This window comes from Falco biarmicus, chromosome 16 (assembly GCF_023638135.1).
Source record: "Falco biarmicus isolate bFalBia1 chromosome 16, bFalBia1.pri, whole genome shotgun sequence".
NCBI lineage: Eukaryota > Metazoa > Chordata > Aves > Falconiformes > Falconidae > Falco > Falco biarmicus.
Genome location: NC_079303.1, coordinates 7,438,324 through 7,462,375, shown reverse-complemented (window position 1 = coordinate 7,462,375; position 24,052 = coordinate 7,438,324). Strand labels below are relative to the sequence as shown.

The 24,052-nt window shown below is 33.8% G+C and overlaps 1 protein-coding gene across 1 annotated transcript in view; it reads right to left on the bottom strand.

Moving 5' to 3' along the window:
• Positions 1-90: 90 nt before the first annotated feature.
• SYCP1 (synaptonemal complex protein 1) overlaps positions 91-24,052 on the bottom strand; it is a 24,937-nt gene continuing 975 nt past the window's right edge. Inside the window, exons 2-31 of the mRNA XM_056361631.1 lie at positions 23,823-23,907; positions 23,612-23,658; positions 22,197-22,361; positions 21,293-21,360; positions 21,031-21,104; positions 19,692-19,750; positions 18,475-18,544; positions 17,795-17,868; positions 16,729-16,837; positions 15,441-15,535; positions 15,119-15,303; positions 14,152-14,219; positions 12,951-13,012; positions 11,706-11,810; positions 10,643-10,746; positions 10,040-10,157; positions 9,725-9,795; positions 8,974-9,055; positions 8,453-8,515; positions 8,046-8,108; positions 7,295-7,357; positions 6,045-6,161; positions 5,311-5,421; positions 4,543-4,635; positions 3,554-3,628; positions 2,895-2,951; positions 2,576-2,752; positions 1,422-1,565; positions 975-1,061; positions 91-889 (exon numbers count right to left, since the gene is read on the bottom strand). Of these exons, the coding sequence (XP_056217606.1) occupies positions 746-889; positions 975-1,061; positions 1,422-1,565; positions 2,576-2,752; positions 2,895-2,951; positions 3,554-3,628; positions 4,543-4,635; positions 5,311-5,421; positions 6,045-6,161; positions 7,295-7,357; positions 8,046-8,108; positions 8,453-8,515; positions 8,974-9,055; positions 9,725-9,795; positions 10,040-10,157; positions 10,643-10,746; positions 11,706-11,810; positions 12,951-13,012; positions 14,152-14,219; positions 15,119-15,303; positions 15,441-15,535; positions 16,729-16,837; positions 17,795-17,868; positions 18,475-18,544; positions 19,692-19,750; positions 21,031-21,104; positions 21,293-21,360; positions 22,197-22,361; positions 23,612-23,658; positions 23,823-23,907 (2,835 nt within the window). The 3' untranslated portion in view covers positions 91-745. The remainder of the gene's footprint in view (positions 890-974; positions 1,062-1,421; positions 1,566-2,575; positions 2,753-2,894; positions 2,952-3,553; positions 3,629-4,542; positions 4,636-5,310; positions 5,422-6,044; positions 6,162-7,294; positions 7,358-8,045; positions 8,109-8,452; positions 8,516-8,973; positions 9,056-9,724; positions 9,796-10,039; positions 10,158-10,642; positions 10,747-11,705; positions 11,811-12,950; positions 13,013-14,151; positions 14,220-15,118; positions 15,304-15,440; positions 15,536-16,728; positions 16,838-17,794; positions 17,869-18,474; positions 18,545-19,691; positions 19,751-21,030; positions 21,105-21,292; positions 21,361-22,196; positions 22,362-23,611; positions 23,659-23,822; positions 23,908-24,052) is intronic.

Genomic DNA, 24,052 nt, shown 5'->3' with positions numbered 1-24,052 from the left:
TTATGCTTATGCAGCAGAAACTGTAAGTCCTTAGGAAGGCCTACCTGCTGATTTATATCTATGTTCTAATACATAAAGCCACAATTCATGTGTCAGACGAACAATTTAATGACATCTTAACATTGTTTTTACAGTCTCAAAATGTGTGCATATTTTATTCCCTGTGAAGCTGAAATATTTTTAAACTGAAGTAATTCTATTAAAAATTCAATTTTAAATTTTCAAAACTTTTAACATACTGAAATAGCATCAACTGAAAACAGTCTAAAAAGAAAGTTCTAACAACATTTAAAACATTTAACATTTGAAAAAACAAGATGACTTGAGATAAAAGTGCATGCATTTTAACAGCTTCAGTATTTCTTTCACTAAATAATACCCTTCCGTGAATTATGTATTAAGAGAGTACATTTATAAGAACAAAACTGAATTTCTTTAAAACCAGTATTTCTAATGACAGCCTTTTTTTGTTTTCAAACAGCTTTCTGAGTAGTTATACTTATTTCAAAATTCTAAATTGGGATCATTTGTCTCCCAACTTTTTATAGCATAGGGGATGAAATGTAGAAAATGTTCTGCAGGTGGACGTAGTTATGTATCTATAAAGTTTATGTGTACAAAGGAAATTAATGTAGTATTAAACGTATCTAGTATGAAAAAAAATGCAACAATGTACTAACCCTGAAAGAATAATACTGTGGTTATACTAATCAGATAATGTTAGGGCACTAGTCATTTTTTCATTTTAAGTGAAAAGCCTTTCAGCATCTTTAATTTTTCTTTTCCTGTCCATTTTAGAAACTGCAGTCCAACCAGCCTCACGCATTTTTCTCATGGTTGTAAGTTTCAGTACGGAGCCTGGAGTTTTCCCATTTGATGTAGCTGGTTTCTAAGAAGGAAAATAAAGCCATCCATTAATTTCTATAATCGATTTGATTAACTGTTTGTTTTGATCTGAAGAAAAGCTACAGTACCTTTTTTGGTGTCATGGCATATAATTGTGAAGCTTGAGGATAATCTTTGTACAATTTTTTAAACATTTCTTCCTCCGAGACTATGCTCTTAAATTAAAAATAAACAAGTTAATCACACTATATTAAAAGATGTATTTTCTTTCCCCCTAGGAATACTGAAGTATGAAAAAAAAAAAGTTAGTATGTTACTATGAAGCCTCAACAGTTCAATAAAAACAACATAAAAAATCAATGTAAAAGTTAATATATATACATATATTTTTATAGTGGTACTCTGTTTGTCATATAGTTACTAATTATGTACAATTCCAGAAAGAACCATAGAAATAAAAATAAACCCATTAATATTGTCTTGGATACAGAACCCCACATGCTTTATATACATTCTTGGATATAGCAGTGTGCATAAAAATCGGTTAAGTACACTGTTTGTTCTCTGATTTTTACCAGGAGGTCACTGTGTTCAGAGCTATCTGACTGAACATCCAGCTGTAGAAGCACTTTTTGCTTTTTCCTCATGCACTGTTCTGAAGGCAGATTTGTCCTTTCACTTTGCGGTTTATGTATTGGAGGAGTCTTTATCATATATGTCTGGGAAAGAAAAAGATGACATTTCAAACTGTATTTTCAGTAGCAATTACAGAATCTAAACCCAAACTCATAACCCAGTTTACAGATTGAGTATCCAGGAGGACACTAGAGAGATGCTGTGGAACAATTATCTTTCCATCCAAAATGTGAAGCAAAGACCCAAACAAAGGGGAGGGGGTAGAAAGGGGAAAAACCCAAAAAAACAAATCCTTTTTTTGTTGCCAAACAAGAGGAATGTACAGGAAGCTGTGGGAAAACTGAGTTTTATGGCACACTATATCTAACTTCTTCAGGCTTATCTGCAGAAATTCAGGTTATTCTGCACTGTAGTCACTACATGCAGACTATAATCAGCATTTAAAAATTGCAAACAAACAAAACTGCAGGAAAAAGCTTTCAGCAAGACACAGTGGTATCAAGAACATGACTGTTTTTACTTAACTAGTTATTTCACTAGAAGTTAAACTTCTCAGAAGCATTGCAATGGAACAAACAATGCAGTCCTTTTTTAGCAAGGATAACATAAAAATGGTAGTTGTTTCTGTTGTTAAGATATACATCCCATGTAAGCTTCTGACAGGGTAGAAGTGTAACGTTTTACAGTTATGATGAAGCAGTCAGGAATACTTTGATAATTTTTACAGCTACACAAGCTATTTTCTGTTCCATAGAGAAGAATGTGCCTTTACAAACAGACATCACTTTTCTTTTAAGACTACATAAAAGAATTCTAGAGTCTTTATTAAATTCACAGTCCCTCTAGGACAGGAATTATTACTGATCAATGATAACAGACAAATTAAATAACTGAGCAAGAAAATTACACCCAGTGGGAGCCCTTACACAAACTGCTTTCTGTTATCACTGTGGAATACTTTTGTGTGTGTGTGTGGCTATCACCTTTTAAATCCCTGCTTATCACAACAAAAAATAAACATGCACCTACAGAGAAGTAAGAAATACAGTCAGAAAAATAAAACAAGAAAAATTCACTCCCATGGGTTACAAACCTTTAATGATGGACTATCCAAGGGACTTTTAGCAGATACTGAAGGCAGTTTTTTCTTTTCCATCATGTTGACTTTTACAGGAATATCATTTGGAGACTTTTTATTTTTTAAATTAATAGATTCATAGTCCAGATCAAAGTGAGGTTTAGGAGTCTCAGAAAAATGAGTTTGTACTTTCTAAAATTAAAGAAGGTTTAAGTTAAATGCATTCCAATGTCTTTTGTTAAGTGTACGTACTTTGTCATGGAACTTCAATTCAAATGCATACATATAAATATTACCAAATTCTAAAATTAATTAATGATAAGGTTAAAGCTACCTTGTACTTTTCATTTTCAGGAACCATATTTTGGGGATGTTCTTTTGCAAGATTCTCCTAAAAAGAGTTATGTGATAGGAAGTAAATATTTTGTTTGAATTCAGTTGTTGAAAATCTTGGTATAATTACAGAACACAGTCCTCAATCATACTCTGTTACAAAATTCACACAAATATATTACCCAGATTTAGTCGAACTGCAGCATTCAAAAGATATTACTTTTCTATTCAGTTTCATTTCGTATACAACTTCTCCCATCTCTGCTAAGGAACCTACATAACATCTCTTTTAATACAATTTTTCTCACAGCTGTATTTAAAAAAAGAAAGAGCTCTATTTTCTAGTTATTGCCTCATGCAATGAACTGGAAGCATTCTTGTTTGTTCAAGCAAATGTCCCTTTGCTGTCTTTTTAATTCTATCTTGCATTTCTTTTGCCAACTGAAGAATACTATGTTGCAATCACAAAATCACAGAATTGTTAAGGCTGCAATGGACGTCTGGTGATCATCTACTCTTAACACCTCTGTTCACAGCAGAGTGAACTAGAGTAGGTTCATCATGACTGTGTATTAATACAGTGCATAAGACCAGGCCAAGCATGTCACCCATACTGCTACATTTAATAAAGTAAAATTTAAAACAAACCAGAAAAACAACCTTCTCTTCAATTGCTGCTTTAAGTTGTTCCTTAAGGGATGACAGTTCATTTCTCAAACATGACAGCTCACTTTCCTAAAAACAATTAGATAAAGGATAGGGTTAACTATGCTTAACCTGGAAAAACAAAAACAGTCCAAAATGAGACTGTAATTAATATGGGTATTCATTATAAACAAAAGAAAAATATGTTTGTTCCAATACAGCTAACTTATCCATAAAGTGAGCATGCTGAGAGGTATCTACAGTTCATTTTCAGAATTATTCAATCACTAGAATAACAGATGATCAAAGAAGCGGTTACCAAATTAAAAAAAACCAACATGTAGACTGAAGTCACACCTTCTATTAAAAAAATCTAACTCTTTTAAAAGCTCTGCAAAGAAATATTCTGTGAAGGGAAATGTCAGAAAAATACTGCATTTTAAGTATATGCTGTAGAAGTACATTTCTGTGAAAATCTTGAGGGGATGTTGTCTCTCAGAATACTTCTCAAAACTAACCTTCCCAGAAAGGGGGGTGGGGGAGAAGGCGACAGGGAGGCAGCCTAACTCTAGACTTGAAGTTTTGTTTTAGTTCATTTTAGAAAGAGCTGAAGTACTACTAAGAAACAGGTATTTGACCAAAATTGTTCAAGGTAAGAACTTCAAACACTTGCAAGAACAGAGGGCTGGGGGGCAGAAACCAACTATTTAATACAAAGGTCAGAGGTTAGAACATGACACACTATCAGGAAAAGTAGACAGAAAAACACAGCTATGCTAATTTATTTTTAGAAACATCTGGATTTTTTTAATGCACATAATAAAACCTGTAAGAAAATAACTGTAAACAGAAATGAATGCATCGATCCCATCAGGGTTCAGTCCTACTAAAGCAGCCACTTACACACACCCACCCCCTGCCAAGTGTGATACTTATAATCATATTACACTTTAAGGACAGCACCCCTTCCATTTAGTTATTTAATGCTGAAGAGTATGCCTTACCAATGATCTTTTTGATGATAACTGCTCTTGTTCTTTTATTTTATAAAGTTTTAACTCTGTATCTTTTTCTTCAACCATTTTATCGTATTCATGCTGTATTAAAAAAACACCAAAAAAACAGACTCAAAATATTTGACTAAATGTTACAAGTACATATCTACCCAGTCTTAAAACATTACTAATTTTTTCAAATAAGACACTTCTGAAGATTCAGAAGGTACTATGAACAAATATTGATGCTTCAGCAGAAACTGCAAAACAGAAAATGCACAAGCAGCATTATTTTGTGGGCTGACAGAGAATGCTTTATCTCTAGGCAGTGGTACGGGTTCCAGCACATGAAAACTAGCCATGTTATTTTTATTAACAGTACCTGCTAAATATACTGCAAACCAGAGTAATATGGAATGTTTAAAATATGTTAAGTTAAACTGCTGAAGGTCACTAAGTAATCTCCTCATAAACGAAGGCTCAAACTGACACTCAGAACACTGCATTAAAATGGTATCAAAGGAAACCTGAGAACAAAAAAATTCCTAAAAATTTAGATAAATGTAATTCATCTGCCAGTAGACCTGTTTTCAAAATCTGAAGATGGATTTATTTTTAGGTGATAAAAATTAAAGTATGTGTTCAACTTCATTTTCCTAGAAAGTGAATCTTCATAATAAAGACCTGAGTCTAATTTCTATTATTCTAGTTTTGAAAGGTGTTTACTTAACATAGTATCAACACATTACAATTACTGAAATCAGTAATATCTCTTACCTTGTGTTTTTCCATAAGTGCCATCATTTCAGTTATCTTGTGTTGACATTTTATATCAGTTTCTCTCTGTGTTATCGTTGCTTCATCAGCAAGCAACCTCATCTTTTCTACCTAAGTTTAGTAGAAAAACTTAAGCTTAATTTAATTCATGAACAACTGACATATTTAAAAAAAATAATCTTAATTTCATTTCTTCTTACCCCTGTGGGTACAATGTATATATAGTTTCATTTGGTGTAGTCTTCACTTCCTTTCAGGATGCTTTTCAAATCCTGTATCTTTTATACATATTGGTAAAATGGATGAATAAACCTAGATTAAAAGTACACCCATTCTTCCGTGGCAGATAAGTGTCATTTCAAACCACAAGCCACTTTAAGCACTCTACCCTAACATTTTTTTATATTACCATCAAAAAAACTGTGGGCAGGAAAATACTAACATGGGAAAAGTTGTAATCTAATTTGCTTACCCTGTATTTATACCAAGAATAGAATTTCTGTGAACAGTATCTTGAAACAAGAAATTTTAACTGGGTTCTTATTTTTAAAGGCATATACAAATACTTCAGCTTCAGGATCTAATGCACTAAAGCATTGGTCACATGCATACACATTCTATTTATGTTGATGAGACTGCTACATAAGAGCAAGGACTCTGGCTGATACAGCTTCAGAAAAAAATCATGCATCAAAAAATAATTAAAAGTTACAGTAAAAATTAACAACTCTCACCTCTTCAAGAAGTTTATTTTCATTTACTTTTTTTGTTTCAATGTCTTTTTGATAGATGTCAACTGCTTCCTTATGTTGCTTGTTCATATTTTCCACTTCTAACTGTAATTTATTCACCTTTTGAGAATGCAGAAGTAAAAAAAAAATAAATAAAACAACACCTTTGAACTTTGTCCTGAAGTGAGTTAGAAAAAACTGGTAGAAACAATGGCAACACCACAATGGGAAAGGCAGCCCATACCAGTTTTGTGCACCCCCGTCAATAAACCAGTCCTAAAGCTAGAGGCTAGTCAGTCATAAAGAATCATTCCAATGTATGGGAAACATCCATTAGCAATCTCACACTATTCTGCCTTTTGTACAAAAGACTCTTCAGTACTGCAGCTATGGAATGCAAAGTAGGAAAATTAAGCATAACTGATAGTCTCCTAAGACTTAGGAATACGACTCTATGACTGTATTATGTTTACAGTCAAATCTTTTTTATCAATTAAGAAGAAACAGTTTCTCTAGAAACAGTTTATTTTCATAATTACATTTAGTTCTGAAAAAGATTAATTCCTTTTAGCTGCTAATATTAATGAGAATTTGGTATGAAACAAATAGGAAGAGTCTATTCCTAAGCAATCACCCTAAATGCTGTGAATTCTTCTAAAAAAAGATACAGATGGAGATTTTATTCCCTCCCTTATAAATCTGTTTAAGATTTTAACTGTTTTTTGCTATGTTTTCCTCCCAAGTGTGCATTTTGATTGTATTTTTGCCTTTTAAGTTTCTCCTAAGAATACCCTCAAAACAGTCCACACTTTTCTTAAAGTGCCGTACCCAAAAACTGGACACAATATTCTAATCAGGGACTTATCATTGCAGAACACATGAAAAGAACTGCTTAAGGGGAATAATATTAATATATGCATTTCCTTTAATTGCTTCTCTGTTTCAATTGGTTGGCATATCTGAGTGATGACCAGCACCCTATTAAGCAAAAAAGAAAGGGACTGATCAAGAACATAATTCCTTGAGATGTGATGCCCATCTCTTACAAATGTCTGATTGCCCAGTCAGTGCCCAATGATTAAAAAAATGGAAGGATCTTCCAAAATGTATGAGCTCATCCCTGCAAAATCTGTATCCCAGATCCATGAAACAGTTCAGAATGTGCTTAACATGTATTATCTTACACTGGGACTTAACAATGTTTAGTCTTTGTGCTTTATCCTCATGTTGTACGTGAAGTTATTTAAACCTACCTTCCCTTCATAAATACTTGTTTTCTTGCTTTCTGCAGTAATTTTCTTTTTCAGCACCTTGTTCTGTTAAAATAAAGAAAAACAAACGCTGTATTTTAAGAAGTTAATAGAATTATGTAATGATTTAACTGCATCAAGCAGGTTGGAATCGTCAAAATTTCAGCTTTCAGCAAGTGAATAACTCTCTTTTTGTTGTGCAGTTCAGGTTCCAGATCAATTCTCGAAACAAGAGTGCTCAGCTACTTACTTTAATAATACTGTTACTTCATGACCTTATAACAGACTCCTCATGGGCAACATCAGAGAAAAGCAAATGAGGGTGCAGAATGGGAAGAAAAACTAAGATGCTGCTGACAGAAAATGTGCAGATATCATGATCAAAAATACATGTTATATATTTTTACAGTACAGTTATTAACTATTTTTCCTAATCACAACTTTTTTATACTATTGGTAACTGGGAGAGGTCATTATTTCAAGTATATCAATGATACCATGTACTAAATGAAAACAGTAAAAGTTTATTAAAGTTATTATTTCTGTAATTGTACTTTTCAAAAGTAAGAATAAATTTACAAATCAAGTAATTCCAAAGGTGACTCCTTAATTGCTCAGAGTTAGGATAAGAAAGGAAATGTTATAAATTACATAGGTATATCTAAGATACCACACCAGACAAACACTGTTGAAAAGTAAGGTACCACAAAATACCTTGGTTTAGGTATTAGTGACTTTTAAAAACTGTACATACCTCCTGTTGCAACTCTTCGATGCATTTGGTTTTATTTTCCACCTGTTTCTTCAAATTATTCAACTATAAGAAATATTCCAATTATTAATTATCAAACATAAAATCAACTCCTAAAAAATTACTCATTGTGTTAGAGATTACTGTCAACATACTTAAACATGCATTTGCACAAGTCTGATTACTTCCAATGGGACTGAAACATGCTAACGTGTTACAACGATTGGAGTTTTAACCATAAAGTACTACAAGAATTTTGCTAGCCCAGTATCATCAACATTAATAGCAGTGAACCAGTTCCTCAGTGGTTGTAGAGTTCAGAAAGAAGAAAATTTCAAAAAGTTACTTCACAATTTAAAAAGTAATCTTGTATGAAGTTCTCCACAGTCCTTGAAAAAAAAAATGCATACCTTATTTTCTAGAATCTTCAACTGCTTTTCCTTTCTTGAAATATCATTTTCAATACTCTTAGCCTGGAAATATAATTGTAAATCATTGACTTATACAATACAATTTTGAATCCATTATGATGTTAAAAAAAAAAAAAGAGGTATGCTTTGAAACTACAGTAAGAAAATAAAAATAACTGACCATATTTAAACTAAAACTCTTGTTACGTTTTGAAAGGTAATCCATACCTCATCCATCACTAAGTGGGTATGCAGAAATGAAAAAAAAGGGGGTTCTCTGTTTGCCTGAAAACTAACAAATCTGGACTTTTACACCTCCATGTAAGACTAAACATCCCAGTGAAGGTCCTTGCCTTTTAAAATAAAAGGGCTCAGCATGGTAGCAGCACTGAAAGAAGAAAGCCTTTTTAAGACATTATATCCCTAGGCAGAGCTTTGCAGGAAAAAAAGGTGTTACATTTAGATTTTGTCCTACAGGTTATGTTATACATTTTCATGATAAAGCACATGATATGGCATACATTTTCTTCTCTTTCATCCAGTTTACTTTTAAACTCTTCACCTTTCTTTGCCATCTGCTTCTTCAAAGACTCCAGTTCATTTCTAAATGCCAAATTAACATGCATTAGTAAATATTTACTTAATAAATTGTTTTCACTACTGCTAAATAAACCCATACTTTATTTTCTAAAAAGAACTGCTAATATTGATGAGAACTTCATAAGCTGTTCAATCAAAATGTTCTTAAAATTATGCAAAGTGACTGCAAGTTTATGTCTGACCTGTACATAATTTTTTTAAATATGGAAGGATGTTCCCCTTACCTAAGTAAATACATTCTAATCTGTAATATCATAATGTGTCTATGAAGCATGGAAGGCTGCCTGTCTATTGGGTTAGTGGTACAAATACTGCTTCAGAGAATAACATTTAACCAGTTTCACCTTTTCACATTTAGTCCATAACCTTTAACTTCTATTTTCATTTCCTTCACACCTAAGATGTTAATGCAGAATAGGATAGCTCTCTATATGCAATACAAAGTTATGGCAAAAAAATTCTTCCTGTAGCAGCAGTTATTATTAGTTTGTAGAAACTTCTACATGGCCTACATCAATACTAAAGTTTCTATTTAGCTATATAACCCAAAAAAAAGTATTAATCTAAAAATCACAGAAAGCAGTACATGAAAACAACATTTAGACTAACTGTGAAGGAATCAAGTCTCCTTCCTTCAATACTATTGTACATTAATATTTGTTTTTTACTTGCCTTAGCTGGCCATTTGCTTCTTCCAGGTTTTCAAGTAATTGCTTTGTATTTTCTTCTTTTTTTCTACTATCCTAAATAAAGACCCACATAAGTAAAATGAATAAAATTCAAAGTGACATTTTAAAAAATTCAGTGACATCTTAAGCAGTATCTTGATCTGCTCTATCCACAAGGGTAACTGCACTTCCTTTGCATTTTAAACATAAAAAATGGTTCAGATATTCTACAGAGCCATGTCAAGTTGCAGTTTACCACATTATCTGTATTTTGAATTGTACATCATCCTTTAAAAACAGCTGGATGTTTACAACTTGCCTCATTATTTTCTCCCAGTTTCTTGATTTCTGTAGCCATACCACTTTTCTCTTGTGCTAGTTGTTCTTTTTCTAATAAAAGCTTATTGATATACACTGTTAGTTGATCATTCTTTTGCCTAGTTTAAAACAAATGGTCAAGAGAAATAAGAACATGTATTTCAAATTTTCCTTTCAAGTTAAATTTATCTGTTACAGAATTGTTACTTCACACGGAAAAAAGTCCAGGCCTGTAGCTATGAATTTAAGCTTTGCAGCAAAGTTATAGTGATGCAAAAAGGCAGTGGAAGGAAGAAAATGAGAGTAAACTTTTATATAAATATAATGGTTGTTGAAGATGATGTAGTTCAATATCCAGCTTAAAGCAGGGTTAACAATGAATTCAGAAACTTTCTCTTCATGTTAACCCAACTAAATCACAGAGATATGGAACAATTGCATACATACAAATACAGAAAATGTAATTTATAAATGTAAGTATATAACAGATGTCATACTGTGTGCATAGGTTCAAATTTTTCATTAGAAAATCATAAATCATTGTATACTAAAGTAATTTTCATAACACAAAAAAATAATATTGTATTTTCAAAAATTATCATACGCCTCTTGTTCAAGATCTGTATTCAGTGTCATAAGTTGTTTTAAATAATTTTGTTCCTTTTCAGCTGTACTGGTCAGTTGTACTTTCAAATCGTGGATTTCTTTCTGCAGAATAAAAAGGAAGTGTTTTGAGTAAAAGTCATGAAATCTATCAGAAATGAACTGACAACACAAAGCTTTAAGATTAAACAAAACAGCATGCATGCCATAAATTAACCAGACTGTATCTTTACATCTCTCTGGTGTGATGTGGAAGTAGTGTGAGATATTGAACTCTGATATGAGTGCTAAATGTGTCCCATACTGTAACTAACTAGTCTGCAAAATTACTGACAACATTGGATTCCCTTGAACATTATTTTAAATGAAGACATTTGCTTCAGGTATCACAAGCTTTCGTATTCACCTAATTAAAAAAAATTAAAATACTTCAAAAAAACCCCAACCACAGAATTCCAGTACTATGTGATAGGATAGGCACATATTTTGGATGCATTCCAAGCCACAAAGCAAAACTCTTCTCTCAGGAATTTCCTGCCATTACAAGATAAGCAAGCCTTATAATGCACAAATGCTTTGAATACTGTTTTCTCCAAGTAACTGGTGATACACTGATACCACAGGCACAGGCACTTGCAGGCAGGTGGGGAGTCGAGGGCGACATGGAGGAAGAGAGAGTGTGATTCTTTAAGCACAGCATATAATGAACTTCTGGAATTTCTTACCACAGGCAGCTATGGAGCCAAACAGCACGAGGGGGTTCAAACCCAGATGAGACAAGTGAACATGAACAAGTCCATAAATGATAGCAAAGGCAGCTGACAGGCATGTACGTGTCCTCTAACATCCTTAATGCAGCTACTGCAGCATCATGAGGAAAATGGACCATAGCAAACAGCCAGGTTCCTCTATTACATAGTATCTTCTGCTGTCATTGTCAGGAGCAGAGCAGTGCATTGGGTAGAGCACTGGTATGACTATGACATTTCTTATGTTCTTATATACAAGTTATAACGTTTAACAATTATTTATAAAAGCATGTTACTATCACCCTTTATTCAGACCTCTCTGATCTGGAGAGTATTTTCCATTTCTTTTTCCCTTTCCTGCAAATTTTCTACAGTAGCCTCAAGATCCTTCTTCTTCACTAGAAGTCCTTCAACTTTTCCCTGTTTAAGAACATTGGTGAAACTCAGTTCAGAAAATTCAGTGCACAGTATATAAGGAACAAATGTTCCTTATATGGTACATGGTAAAATGCAAACTTGGTTTCACACTATCTTATTTTGGCTGATGCAGTTTCTTGCTAGACTTGTAAATACAAGATCATAACTAAAATAATCCTGTATTAAAAGTGTACTTCATATAGCTTAGACTTCTGTAACAGAAAATGGGCCTGTGTCACAGTTCCATAGGGTTCACAGAGACCATAGCTAATTCCCTCAGGAAGCATCTCTATAGGCAAGAAAAGAACAGCCAGTATAATAATGGGAGTGCATGGAACGGGGTGTTATAACCCAAAAGACCTTTCTTCAGGCTCTTAAGTGTTTTCTCTGAATAGGGACATGAATCAACACAATATACAATGCTTTCTGGATACTACAGTAGGGAGGACACCTCACCATAACTAACACACCACAAACAGCAAAATAATCAACAGATTTGTGAAGTAAGAAACCTATGAAATGGCTTATTTGTGTCCTTATTTTGTCATAATAACCTTTTCACAAATTTCACTGCCTTTTCTGAGTGGTGTCAGAAGCTTGGTTATCCTTTAAACACCAAAATTAGGTCAGCCTTCTTAAGGCTTAATTTTTAGAAGATTATTATGAAGAAAGCTAGTCACTCAAGGAATTTACTTTCAAAAACTGGTTGATCCTTCAGCCTTAAATTTCAGATGTGTGGTACTTACAAGGTTTGAGCTGATGTTCATCACCAAAAAATTAAAAAAAAAAAAGTATTTTTCAGAAAGGTTCAGAACAAGGAAAGAGTGAGTACTAGGCATAACTAAAAATGCAAAATCTTTATGTCCAGAGGAAGTGGCATTTAAATAGGTGTGAATGAAGAAGAAAATGACCAGAAATCTTGACAAGGAAAACCAAAGCAAAGCAGAACAAACCAACAAAAATCAGTGGAGAGTATCAATTCCTTCAAAGAAAGCACTGAAATTGTCTAAAAGACAGGTAAGAAAGTTTAGTAGCAACATTAAGGCAGATCAGACAGTGTTTATATATGGCATTTAAGATACGAAGGAAGAGAGACTTCATATGAAAAGTAAATGCTGGGAGACTAATAAAATGAACATTTACCAGTGTTTCTGACAGCTCTTCAAGTTTCATTTCTTTGTCACATTTTAGTTTAGTCATCTCTTCTACAGCACATGTAAAATTAATTGAACAGAAATAATTTTATATATTTAGCAGGCAGTATAAAACATTTATCCCTTTGCAGTGCCTAATTTTCAAAATTTGTGGGATTAAATTCAGAAGTTTTTAAAACTAAATTACGACTTAATCTAAATGTAGTTGAAAAAATTATTCAGAAAGACATTAGGAAATACACATCTGGACAGAAGCTAGTAATTAATCTTAAATAAAATTCAGTCTATTATGTTTTCCACAATCATGGCTTCAAAGAAACCACGGACTGTAAAAATGGAGTAATGTTCAAATATTGATGCATATGCATCTTTTCAGAAAAAAACCCTGAACTGCTGAAGATATTCACATGGATATGCTAAAAAAGGAAACCACTTGTTAGTAACTTCACAATGTTTCCTATGTGCACATTCACATTACTGATATTTTTTGCAAGTACTGGACACCAAACTCATTTTTGCTCTGGAATCCTCACAGGTCACATCTCACCTTGTTCTAGACAAGCATTAGAAGTTAACTTTTCAACACTTAATCTTTAGATGCCTTCAATACATACAAGGACATCACACTGTATTTCTCATCTATCATATCAGGACTGGAGGCATATGCTGCACACTGGGAAATCAGTGCTAAAGATAGACCTCTTACTCTGGGGGCTAAGAAGCATGTATCTAGAAATCACAGGATATCAAAGCAATATTTAAAGCTAACCACTGTCAGTGTGACTCTGCATCAGACATGGGGAGAGTGGTCTGCAGGAAGGCTTAATGCAAGTGTTTTGTCTCTGCTACAAGCTACAGAAATAATTCCTGGAATCTACTGTTCAGCAGTCTAATGCTACCTCTCAAAGAGGTCTTCAGTGCGATCAGTCTTAACTGGAAGAGTGTAGAGAAACCAAAATGACTTCCAGAAGAATCTATGCATGTATGGTCTTACTATTGGAGGTCTGCACAGCACTGCTGACTGACTGTTGCCAAAGGGAGTCAGATGAGTAAAAAGAAATGTAAGCATTCCTGACAGGTACAGGGTACTGTAAAACTATTTTTCCTAGCAACAGGGACAATCCATTTTCAGAAAACAGCATAAAGCATTTTTATTACTACTTAGCTCATTTTCTTTCTACAAACCTCACCCAGTTCAGCAGACTTATTTCTGAGCTCCAAGGTAAGTAGCTTTGACTCATCTTCATATTTCTCCAATCTAATAAAATGGTAATTAAAAAAAAAAGTATAGTACAAAGCACTGCATTTGAAACTCAAGGGACAATAAGAAGAGGTCTATCACAAGCATTTTAAGAACATTTGCCTTTCAACAGGCAGATGATATATCTGCCTGCAACATGTATTGAATTTCACTTTTACAACTTCAGAACAGCAGACATAAAAGTAAACAAATATACACATACATAGATCTGTATTTCTTAAAAATATCACTATGACAGTCAGGGGGAGAGGGAAGCAAAAATTTACTTTTTTATAGACCAGTATCAACCAGCAAAACTGAAAAAAAATGCATTAAATTATCTGCATTTAGACCACTGTGTCAGAAAAACTAATTTCATATCCCTTCTTTCTTCCTGGATTTGTCATAAACTGCAACTACTTAGGAGACACCTTAATGCCACAAACCCAAAATCACTGCTTTTTTAAAACTCATCTGTGATATTTTAAAATACATCTTTACTGCTCTGTTCTCACTTCTAGAAAGGTTGGCTTTAGTTGCTATGAGGTTTTTTGATGAATACAGTTTTTAAAACTAAAAAAACCCTGAAATACATTAATAATAGGCACTGGTATTAAGCATTACTATTATCACATACGGAAGAGCATCTTCCTCACTAAAGGTTCCATTAATAAGGAACTGTCAAGTACTAAATGAGATTACTACTTCCTTAGTTAACAGCTGCATCTACACAAAACCAAACAGTGTAACTGTCTTCAAGTGCTAATAATTTCAAATAACGAAATAGGTGAAGGACTTTAAAAATAGTTATTAGTGATTACAAAAAAAATGCAGTTACATTTAGGTTTTATTCCAAGCATCTTGGTAGTCTAGTATTTTACCTATAAAATTCTTTGAATTTAAACTGTTTAATTTACCTATTTTGCTCTTTTTGCAGCAAGCTTTTCATATTGGAAATAGAAGTCTCATATTCCTCTATCAGGGATGCATGCAAAGCCTTAGCTTTTTTACATTCTTCCACCTGTGCTTCTTTTTCTCCAGTGACCTGAATTAACGCATTCACTGCAGTCTGCAATTCGATTTCTAAGCTCTTTTGAGTAACCTTCAAAAAAATTGTATAGTTTCTAAACATTTTTTGCAACAAAGAACTACAATTGTTTCATATCTAAAGTATCAGTAATTATTTATGCAATGGCTCATCTAATCTATTTATACTGGAAAATTATAAGCAAGCTGTACCTCTGTTTTTTGCAATGAAACTTTGGCCTCTTCCAGTTCTGCCCTCAAATGTTCTTGATTCATCTGGGTTTCCCTTAACAGTTCTCCTTCATGTCCTAAGGAAAACAATACATGCTTACATTTAAGAAAAACAGGGTATTTACTAAAAAATACTTGCATTTCTATTTTACAGATAAATACATTCCTAGAACTTAACCAAGTTACATAATATATTCATGTCATTGTTAAGGAAGAAGCCTCCAAGATGATTATTCAACCTACTAAGTAACAGTATCCAAAAAGAAAATGACATGTATTTATAGAATTTAACAAAATGCAGCCACTTACATGTATCTGGCATAAAAACTATGCTAAAACCTTCCCCCCACACTCCCCAGGGAAGGGGAGACTGAAAATTGCCTCACTTCTAAAGTACTTGCACCCTATACTGTAAATATTTTGTAATATAAATGGCTTAAAAATACTGAAAATCAAGTTCTGAAAAGTAAGTTTCCTCAGTGGGACCTGAGTATAAGTTTTCAAACTCAAGCAATGTTTTTTCCCCTTGCAATCTTCAAACACTGTCACTGCTTGACTCACCCTTAAAAAAGAACCCTTCAAAAACAGTTAAAACTTCAAATGCCAGTCAATCATTTCCCTATTCGCAAATAAGATTCTGTTTAAAAGCTGTAATATTTTGGGGTGCTATTTAGCAAAGATGTCAAAATATGTGTTGTTGAACACAGAACAAGGCTACTATTTATGGACTTCTGAACAAATATTATACTTTGAAGACCCTTCACTAACTTGGTTTGAAACAGATCAACCCAGTAACCAGGAAAAACACTTTAATATTATTGTGCCATGTCTTCTGTACAAGTCCAACAGGAATGGAAAAACCTCTATAATACGGGCAGGGTTATAGTGTCCTGGTAAAACTTCTGTTACAGAAAAGGAATGACAGGGTACATGGCACCTTTGTAAGTAGTACAGCATGTTCACGCTAGAGTTTATTGAAGACCAAGAGAAAAATCCCTCACAATGAAGCTGTCATGTCAATAAAAAACCAGGGTGTAGTCTAAGCCTAAAGGGAAAACCTTGGTTATGAAATACAGGCATAGATTTTATACTTACATGGATTACACTACCCGTCCTGATCCCAAATCAGCAGCTTCTGTTCTAAATGAAAACATGGCCTGCAAGGCCCTAAAGTTCTGCTGCTGACTAGTAACAGGGTAAAATTACCATGATCCGGTTTCCTACACATCTATAACCAATTACATTTTAACATAGCAGAGAGAACTCTTACTTTTTGCTTCTACAAAGTCAGCAATCTTATTTTTTGCTTCCTGCAGCTGAGTCTTGATGTCTCTTATTATATCATCTTTTTCATCACTCTGTATGGTAAGAGCTGAAATCTAGCAAAATTAAAATAATACCATAATGAAGTCTAGAAAAAAGGACAGATTCTCATTTTCATTTGTGCACCCTGTATGATTAGCATATATACTGCTGTCATCCATGTTACATAAGATAGTCAGTCTTAGCCAAATATTGATCATGTCATATTACTCTGGATGAAAAAGCTCTTCAGTTCAAAACCAAAATATGAATTCCAGTAGACTAAAGATACTGGAACATCGCCAAGATAGCAGAATCTGACTTAAATGTAGCTCCTGATGATGCCCAGGAACACTCCTTCCCCTATTGCAATGTCACATCTATCCTCAGAAAAACAAACTTTTGACCTTCCCAGATACAGATGGATGCTCAGCTTCTCAGAGTCCTGCTTACAAACTAAAAACTATTATGACAACTAATTTCTTCAACTTAATCAGTCTTCCATCACAGCTACCTCATCACCACTACAAAAAAACTACTCTCATCTCAGATTCTTAAACTCTTTTACCAGCCTGTGGTCCAATACGCATTACAATCCTTTTTCCCACCTTCCTTATTACCAGATATGAACTATACCTTTCTTACCTATGACGAGTGATGACTGCTTTCCTAATTCTATGCATCTGCACAAGCCACTTTATAAAGGCATACGCACAGAAAACAGAAAGAGTACTCATTGTTTACATGGTCCTTTTAAATCTTATCACCAAGATCTCCCTTTGTCACAATACACTAGCCTAATTCACATTTTACTCCAAAGTAGTAACACGGAAGGAACACCCCATCAAAAGGTCATTTGCAATATCAATTTCCATCCTTCCAAAATACAAATATTTCACAAACAACCAAGTGTTTTTAAACTAATTATTTTCATTCATCAGTGAGCCATGACAGCAAAGTTCAAACATTAAAGAAACTAAAAGATTTGTTTCAAAAATAAAGGTGTACATAGTAGATTGTAAAACTGAGCAAACCTGCTTTTCCTTCATACTGACTTCCAGTTTGCATTCTTTTTCAAACTTAGCCACTTTTTCTGCTTCTTCTTTCACTTTGGAGATACAATAATATCCAAAGTTAATATACTAGCTAAAACATACTTCAGGTTAAATACAATGTCCAGTTCAAGATTGCTTATAATTATACAGCTGAACAATTTGTTTCCTAAAGAGTAATTTATGAGGTCACGTTAGAAACTATTTTCTAATCAGACAAAATAAAATTTTTTACATCAGCTTTCCACAGAATTAGTCCGCTATTCCATGTATCACTTAATAGTTTGTTATAAGAAACTAACAGAAATGCACATGTAAAAATTAAACAGGCACGTAGTAGTGTAAATAAAGCTGATAATTAAAATTTCTGTAGCTATACACTAGTGCATTACCATTTAAATAAACAAACTACATAAGTAGTGATCTCTAGACTGTACTTCACAGTCAAAACTTATTTGAGTGACTTTGAAAAATAAAGCTCCAAATCTGATCCAGTGGAAAACCAAAGGGCTCAGGCATTTAATAGCTGGCAGCATGAATAAAAGGGGGTCTAACAACTGTCACAGCGTTCACCACTCTAGCAATTTGTATCTTTCTGGCCTGAAACTGCATGCAATAAATCTATGATTAAGCCTGCAGCATAAACGCAACAGAATTCTCACATTTGAAACACATTTCCAATCTAGTGTTCTCTGCTTGTACACGAAGCTCTTCAAATGCCATTATCATTCTCTAAAAATAAAATTCAATACATATGTTCATACAAAACTAAGTACTTTCAGTAATGAACAATTATGTTTATGATTTGCAAACAAACAGTATTACAAGCTCATTTATATTTGTAGAAGAAATGTTGTTAAAAACAAAATTCAGAGCACAAACATATTTTGAGTTAATGTTATAATTATACAGAGCTGGTAGTTTAAGAATTTCTGTACTCAAGATCTAAACAATTTCAAGGATGAAATACTTTTACTGGTCCATGTTTCTACATCCCTAACACAATGGGGGAGTTGTTGTGCCTTTCTTAGTTGCTACAACAACGTATAGTTAATATTTAACCATTACACCTTGTACTCTCTGACTCTGCTTATCTGTTTTATCACTACCTAACAACAATGCCTTACATTTCTCTGTTATAAATATACCAAACTCTTATCTTCCACACTGGAATAATTAGTAACAAAAATATGATGAACTAATTTATTTGGCAAGACTGCACTTCTTTAACAAAAAAAATGCAAACCCCCTCTTTAAGTTAAGGCATATTCACACCTTATGCTTTCTATTCCACACAAAATCACCAGTTTCAGTACTGAGCTTTCTTGTTCTGTGTCACACTCAAAACTGAAATTAATTTTGTTTGTTCATCTTTATTTTATATTGCACTTTACATTAAATAAAGCTATCTAATAGAATAACCCTAATATACCTGACCCCAAAACCTGACTGAACACAGCCCTATGCAACCTGCTATAGTTGGTCCTGCTTTTAGCAGGGGAAGTTCACCAGATGTTCTCCAGAGGATGCTTCCAACATCAGCCGTTCTGTGAAATCACCAGATTGGTGAAACAGAGTACAAAAACAAGACAGAAGTTATGGCTGCCACCTGACACTAAGCAGGTCATACATATCACACAGATCCCATGGATCTACATCCCAAACACTGTTGCATTTTATCTAATTAATGCTCTATACAATACAAAAATAAAGGGACTGAAAACCTGACTTCCTGTGTCACACATGACGGTTCTAATTGTTTTATCAGAGAATGTTCTTCATACAACCAGTATCTCAACATATACACATAACTCAGATAGCTCAACATATCCATGTAACTGGGATCACATCTGAGCCTTTCACAAGCTACAGCACTTACTTCAATGTTGTTATTAAGTTCCACATATACTTGTCTTGTTTCTTCTCTTTCATGTTCATCTATCAAAGTAAGAATGTATCATAAAGTTTTCCTTTTGAAAAAGAATGTCAGTTGTCCAAGCCATTATGCTTAAACAGCATAATGAACTGAAAAAGGAATTATAGGCCTTTTCTTATTTAAAAAAAATCATTATGAAGCAGGATGCCAAAAGTTACATCATCTGAAGAAAATGTATATTCCATTGGAACATCAAGCAAGCTCAGCTTTTCAAATTTTCTCCCAAACCTTACTTTTTCTGTGAATAGTACGATTCTACATCAACTTATGTACCTATATTAATTTTGACATTATTAATATTGTTGAATACTATAGTACTTCAAAAACTGTAACAGGTTTAGCACCGAATTTCTTCCCATAATCAGAGATACCCAAGACCACAGAGCTGTCATTACAGAATTGTAACAATACTCTTATCTCATTCTTTTTCTTTTTTTTTTTTAATTGATATTATTTTCCCCTAAGAAAACAGTAAGAAACACAGCTATCAAATAAGTACAGTACATCTATACACAGGTGTTTGTAGAAGCAAGGTTAAAAAGAAACAGACATTCTTAAGTATCTGGGATCAATTCTGCAAAATTTTAAAGATTGTAATAACAACTCTGAATTTCATACAATAAAATCCAAAGGCAAAAACGCATTTTAAAATCTCAAGAATTTAAACTTTGTTAAGTTATGCAGCTATCTTGGCTTGGTCAATTTAGTGAGAAGAATGCTAGTTACTCATGGTGTCTTGGGATTTGGACCTTTTTCCTCCATGAATCCATAACTGCTCTAAATAGGATAACAACAACTCTGGAAATTTGTTATAGTGCTAGGAAAGGTCACTAGAGTAGATGCTACTGCCTAAACACAGACATGAACTGCCACCTTCTATGTCATAATATACTCAAGGTATCTGGATGGGACTGAAAAACATCAATGGACTGACAAGACTTCCTGAGACCTACACTCGCTCTGGAGTGGCTGCTAGTGGCTAATCGGGGTTGCTTACACTACCTTAAACTTCAATCAGTGTTTAGACATCTAAATAGCTCCCAAGGTTTGTAATTTTCCAGCAAACTATCCACTGACTTCAGAAACCCTCTAGATTTAGCTTTTCAAAACAGACAACTATTAGACTTATGGCTTCACATCTAATTTCACTCTGATGCAGAGACACATACAGTTTATCTCAACCAGAGAACATACTTGGAACACAATGATAGCTTTTCCTTCGTGAATTTAGAGAAATCTAGAAGTACATTTACTCTCATAAATCAATTTAAATAGCGTTTACATTTGGTGGACTTCTCTGTGAAGTGAGTACAGGTTTCCTTGAGCAGATTACACAGATGCCTTGAAGCGTTGTTTCTAAAAGAGGAAACAATACCGTAATAGGTGGTCACAGGAATGCATGGTACTTTGCATACCTAAGTAGTAACAATGTAAATGGCCTGATGACCTTTACAATTTAACAGCTGTATCTAACTTCCCATACTAATACAGTTCTCAGCACAAAACGTAATTATTTTCACAAAATATTTGACTGTATTACTTACTCTTTTAAGAGATCTTTATTTTCATTTATCTCATCTTCCAGTTTTAAACTTAGTTTTTCATTTTCAAACTAGTTTAATAGGGAACAAATACGAAAACACATTGTTATTGAAAAACACACTAGAAATACAGTTTCACTTCTCAAATCTCACTTGAGAAAGTAATTTTCTGCATCAGAAGACAGAAATCCATTTTACCTGCTATTATATGCCATCTTTTGTTACAGTTTGCACGAAAGACATAATAATAAACAATAATTATCAGCAACCAAAATGCTTACAGCACTTGTTGTACACACAGTGTTGTACACATAATCGCATACTACAGGTGTGCACCCCTTCTCAGAATAACCATCTTCTCAAGGCAAAAGTCAAAACATTCAAAGATGACTCAGGTTACAAAAGCCAACACAAACAACAAACAGCACCAAAAAAAGACCGATACATTTTTAAAAATATGTGTTTCAGCCACAAAGCTGTCCATCACTATCAGCGAGATAAGAAACTGGGAAAACAGAGTGCACTACTTCCACTATGTGTTGAATACAGAAATATGCATGAGCATACTTTACACATACCAGGAGGATGAAAACTTACTCAGTCTTAAACAGGTTTCTGCAAACCCACAGTATGATGTCACGTAAATAATGCAAAGATAGAAGTGCATTGTTAAAAAGAGGAAAACCATTCTTAGAAAACAAAATGTTACTTTTTCCTTTAAAAGCAGTAGAGCCATAGGTCATTGGTATCTAGCCAAATGGCTTCTTTGAAGTCATCACATTAATAGCTCAAAATTTCTTTAACCTCTGCAACATTCTTTAATATTTAGTTGTATGAATAATATTCTCATACTAAATCAGGAAGAACTTCCTCTTTACATATTCATTGTATATTGTACAATACTGGCCTGCAACTCCTGAATGGCTTTACGCTGTGCTTCAATAATCTTTCTGTTTTCTTGCAGTTTTCTTTCTTTCTGCTTCAGTTCTGATTCTACAGTTTGTTTCCACTGCTTGATCTTCTCAGCCTCTTTGTAGAGTTTTGAATACAATTCATTCATTGTTGCTATATTCTATTAAAACAGGTTCCACAATTTAATCTCAAATGCTATTTAATTAGTAGTGTTGTAGATACATATTTATCTCTTAGACGTATCACAAGAGTAATTTTTTTTCCACAGATGGTGACACAAGCTTATATACAATCAGGAATCAAAGTTTAAATCTTCATGCATTCGCTGTGTATGTATTACAGAACAAGTAAGAGACACAAACATGAGTGAAAAATACCCCACTACCTTCAGATATAGGGACATCACTAAACAGATAATCTTAAAGATATGGCTAACTGCACTCCACCAGAAGTCAATACAAGGTTCTTCACACCACTGCCCTCCTTACTCTGACAGATACTGCTGAGTTAAGTAAAACCAGCTTCAGAGATCTTGTCCAAGACTACCTGCGATAGTTCTTGCAGTTGTCTTACACAAAGGAGGAAGAAAAACCAACTAACCTTGTGCTCCTAGAAGACCTTTAAAGCACTGTACAAGCAGCGCTTGATCAGTGGTTTAGGCAAGTAAGAGTAGGACAGTAGGCCACAGGGCAGTTCTGCAGTTTGTTTTAGGTATGATGTCACCTAATGCTATCCTTGTTTTGGCTGCATCATATTATTACAATCCTGCCTGTACTTTAGTATCTGCCAGGCCTAAAAGAAGTTTAACCCTCAGGGATACGAAAATCAAGAAATATGTTCCATTTGTTGCAGCAAACAGCATTTCACATCTGGGAAGCACAGGAAGCTACCACAAAAAAAAAAAAAAATTAGCTTTACCGAGTTCTACTAAAGCAGAAAAATGTTGGTAAAAACACCATGAGAAGAATCAAATGCTTGAGGAAATCACTGTACCAAATTCATTGTTTTATAGATACAATAAAGCCAGACAAGGCAAAGAATGCTCTGACTTCAATCCTTCTGCCTTGCAACAGACTATTCAGAACCAATCCCACAAAGATATTTTAAGTTCCTAAATCTTATTCTGAGTAAAACTCCCAGACTTCCCAGGTACTTTAAAAAAATAAACAAAAAACAACACAACAAAACAACAGCTTGGAAATCGCCTTAATATTGAAAGGCATGTTCACTGAGTAACAAATACCTCTTCTAAATGATTCAGCTTTAAAACAGGACAGAAAATTATCATTCCCCTTTGACTACTTCCTTTGGCCCTGAAGTATCTACTGAGTAGTGCTTTAGGCACTGTTTTGGGAACAAATTAAGAGGCCCTAAAAAAATTAAGATATGCAGAGTTTATACTTAGCTGACCTCTTCATCTGCCTCAGAGCAAAGTTTGACTTGCTGTGAAATCGCATCTGAAATATGAAGAGATTTTGATCAATGCCTTTCTAAAAAATAACAGTGGAACTGTATTTAACAGTGTTACAACTACAAAACTGTTAAGCTACTCATGAAAAATGTCAACAACACTAAAAAAAATGTAAAGAATATGCAAGGTAAATGCTTATTTCAGTCTTACCTGAATTAGTGATCTCACCCCGGTTTGGTATGCTCGTTGTTACAAATGGCAAATTAAAATCATCATCTGGGCATTTGTTAAAACCCTGCACAAATTTAAAAATTAGTTTCCTATTTGTAAGTAAGGAATAGAAAACCCAGAAAAAAAATGTACATCTAATGTGAAAATAAATTTTTCCATTAATAAATCAACTACCTACAATTTTCAAAGCCCAGGGTATTGGTAATGGC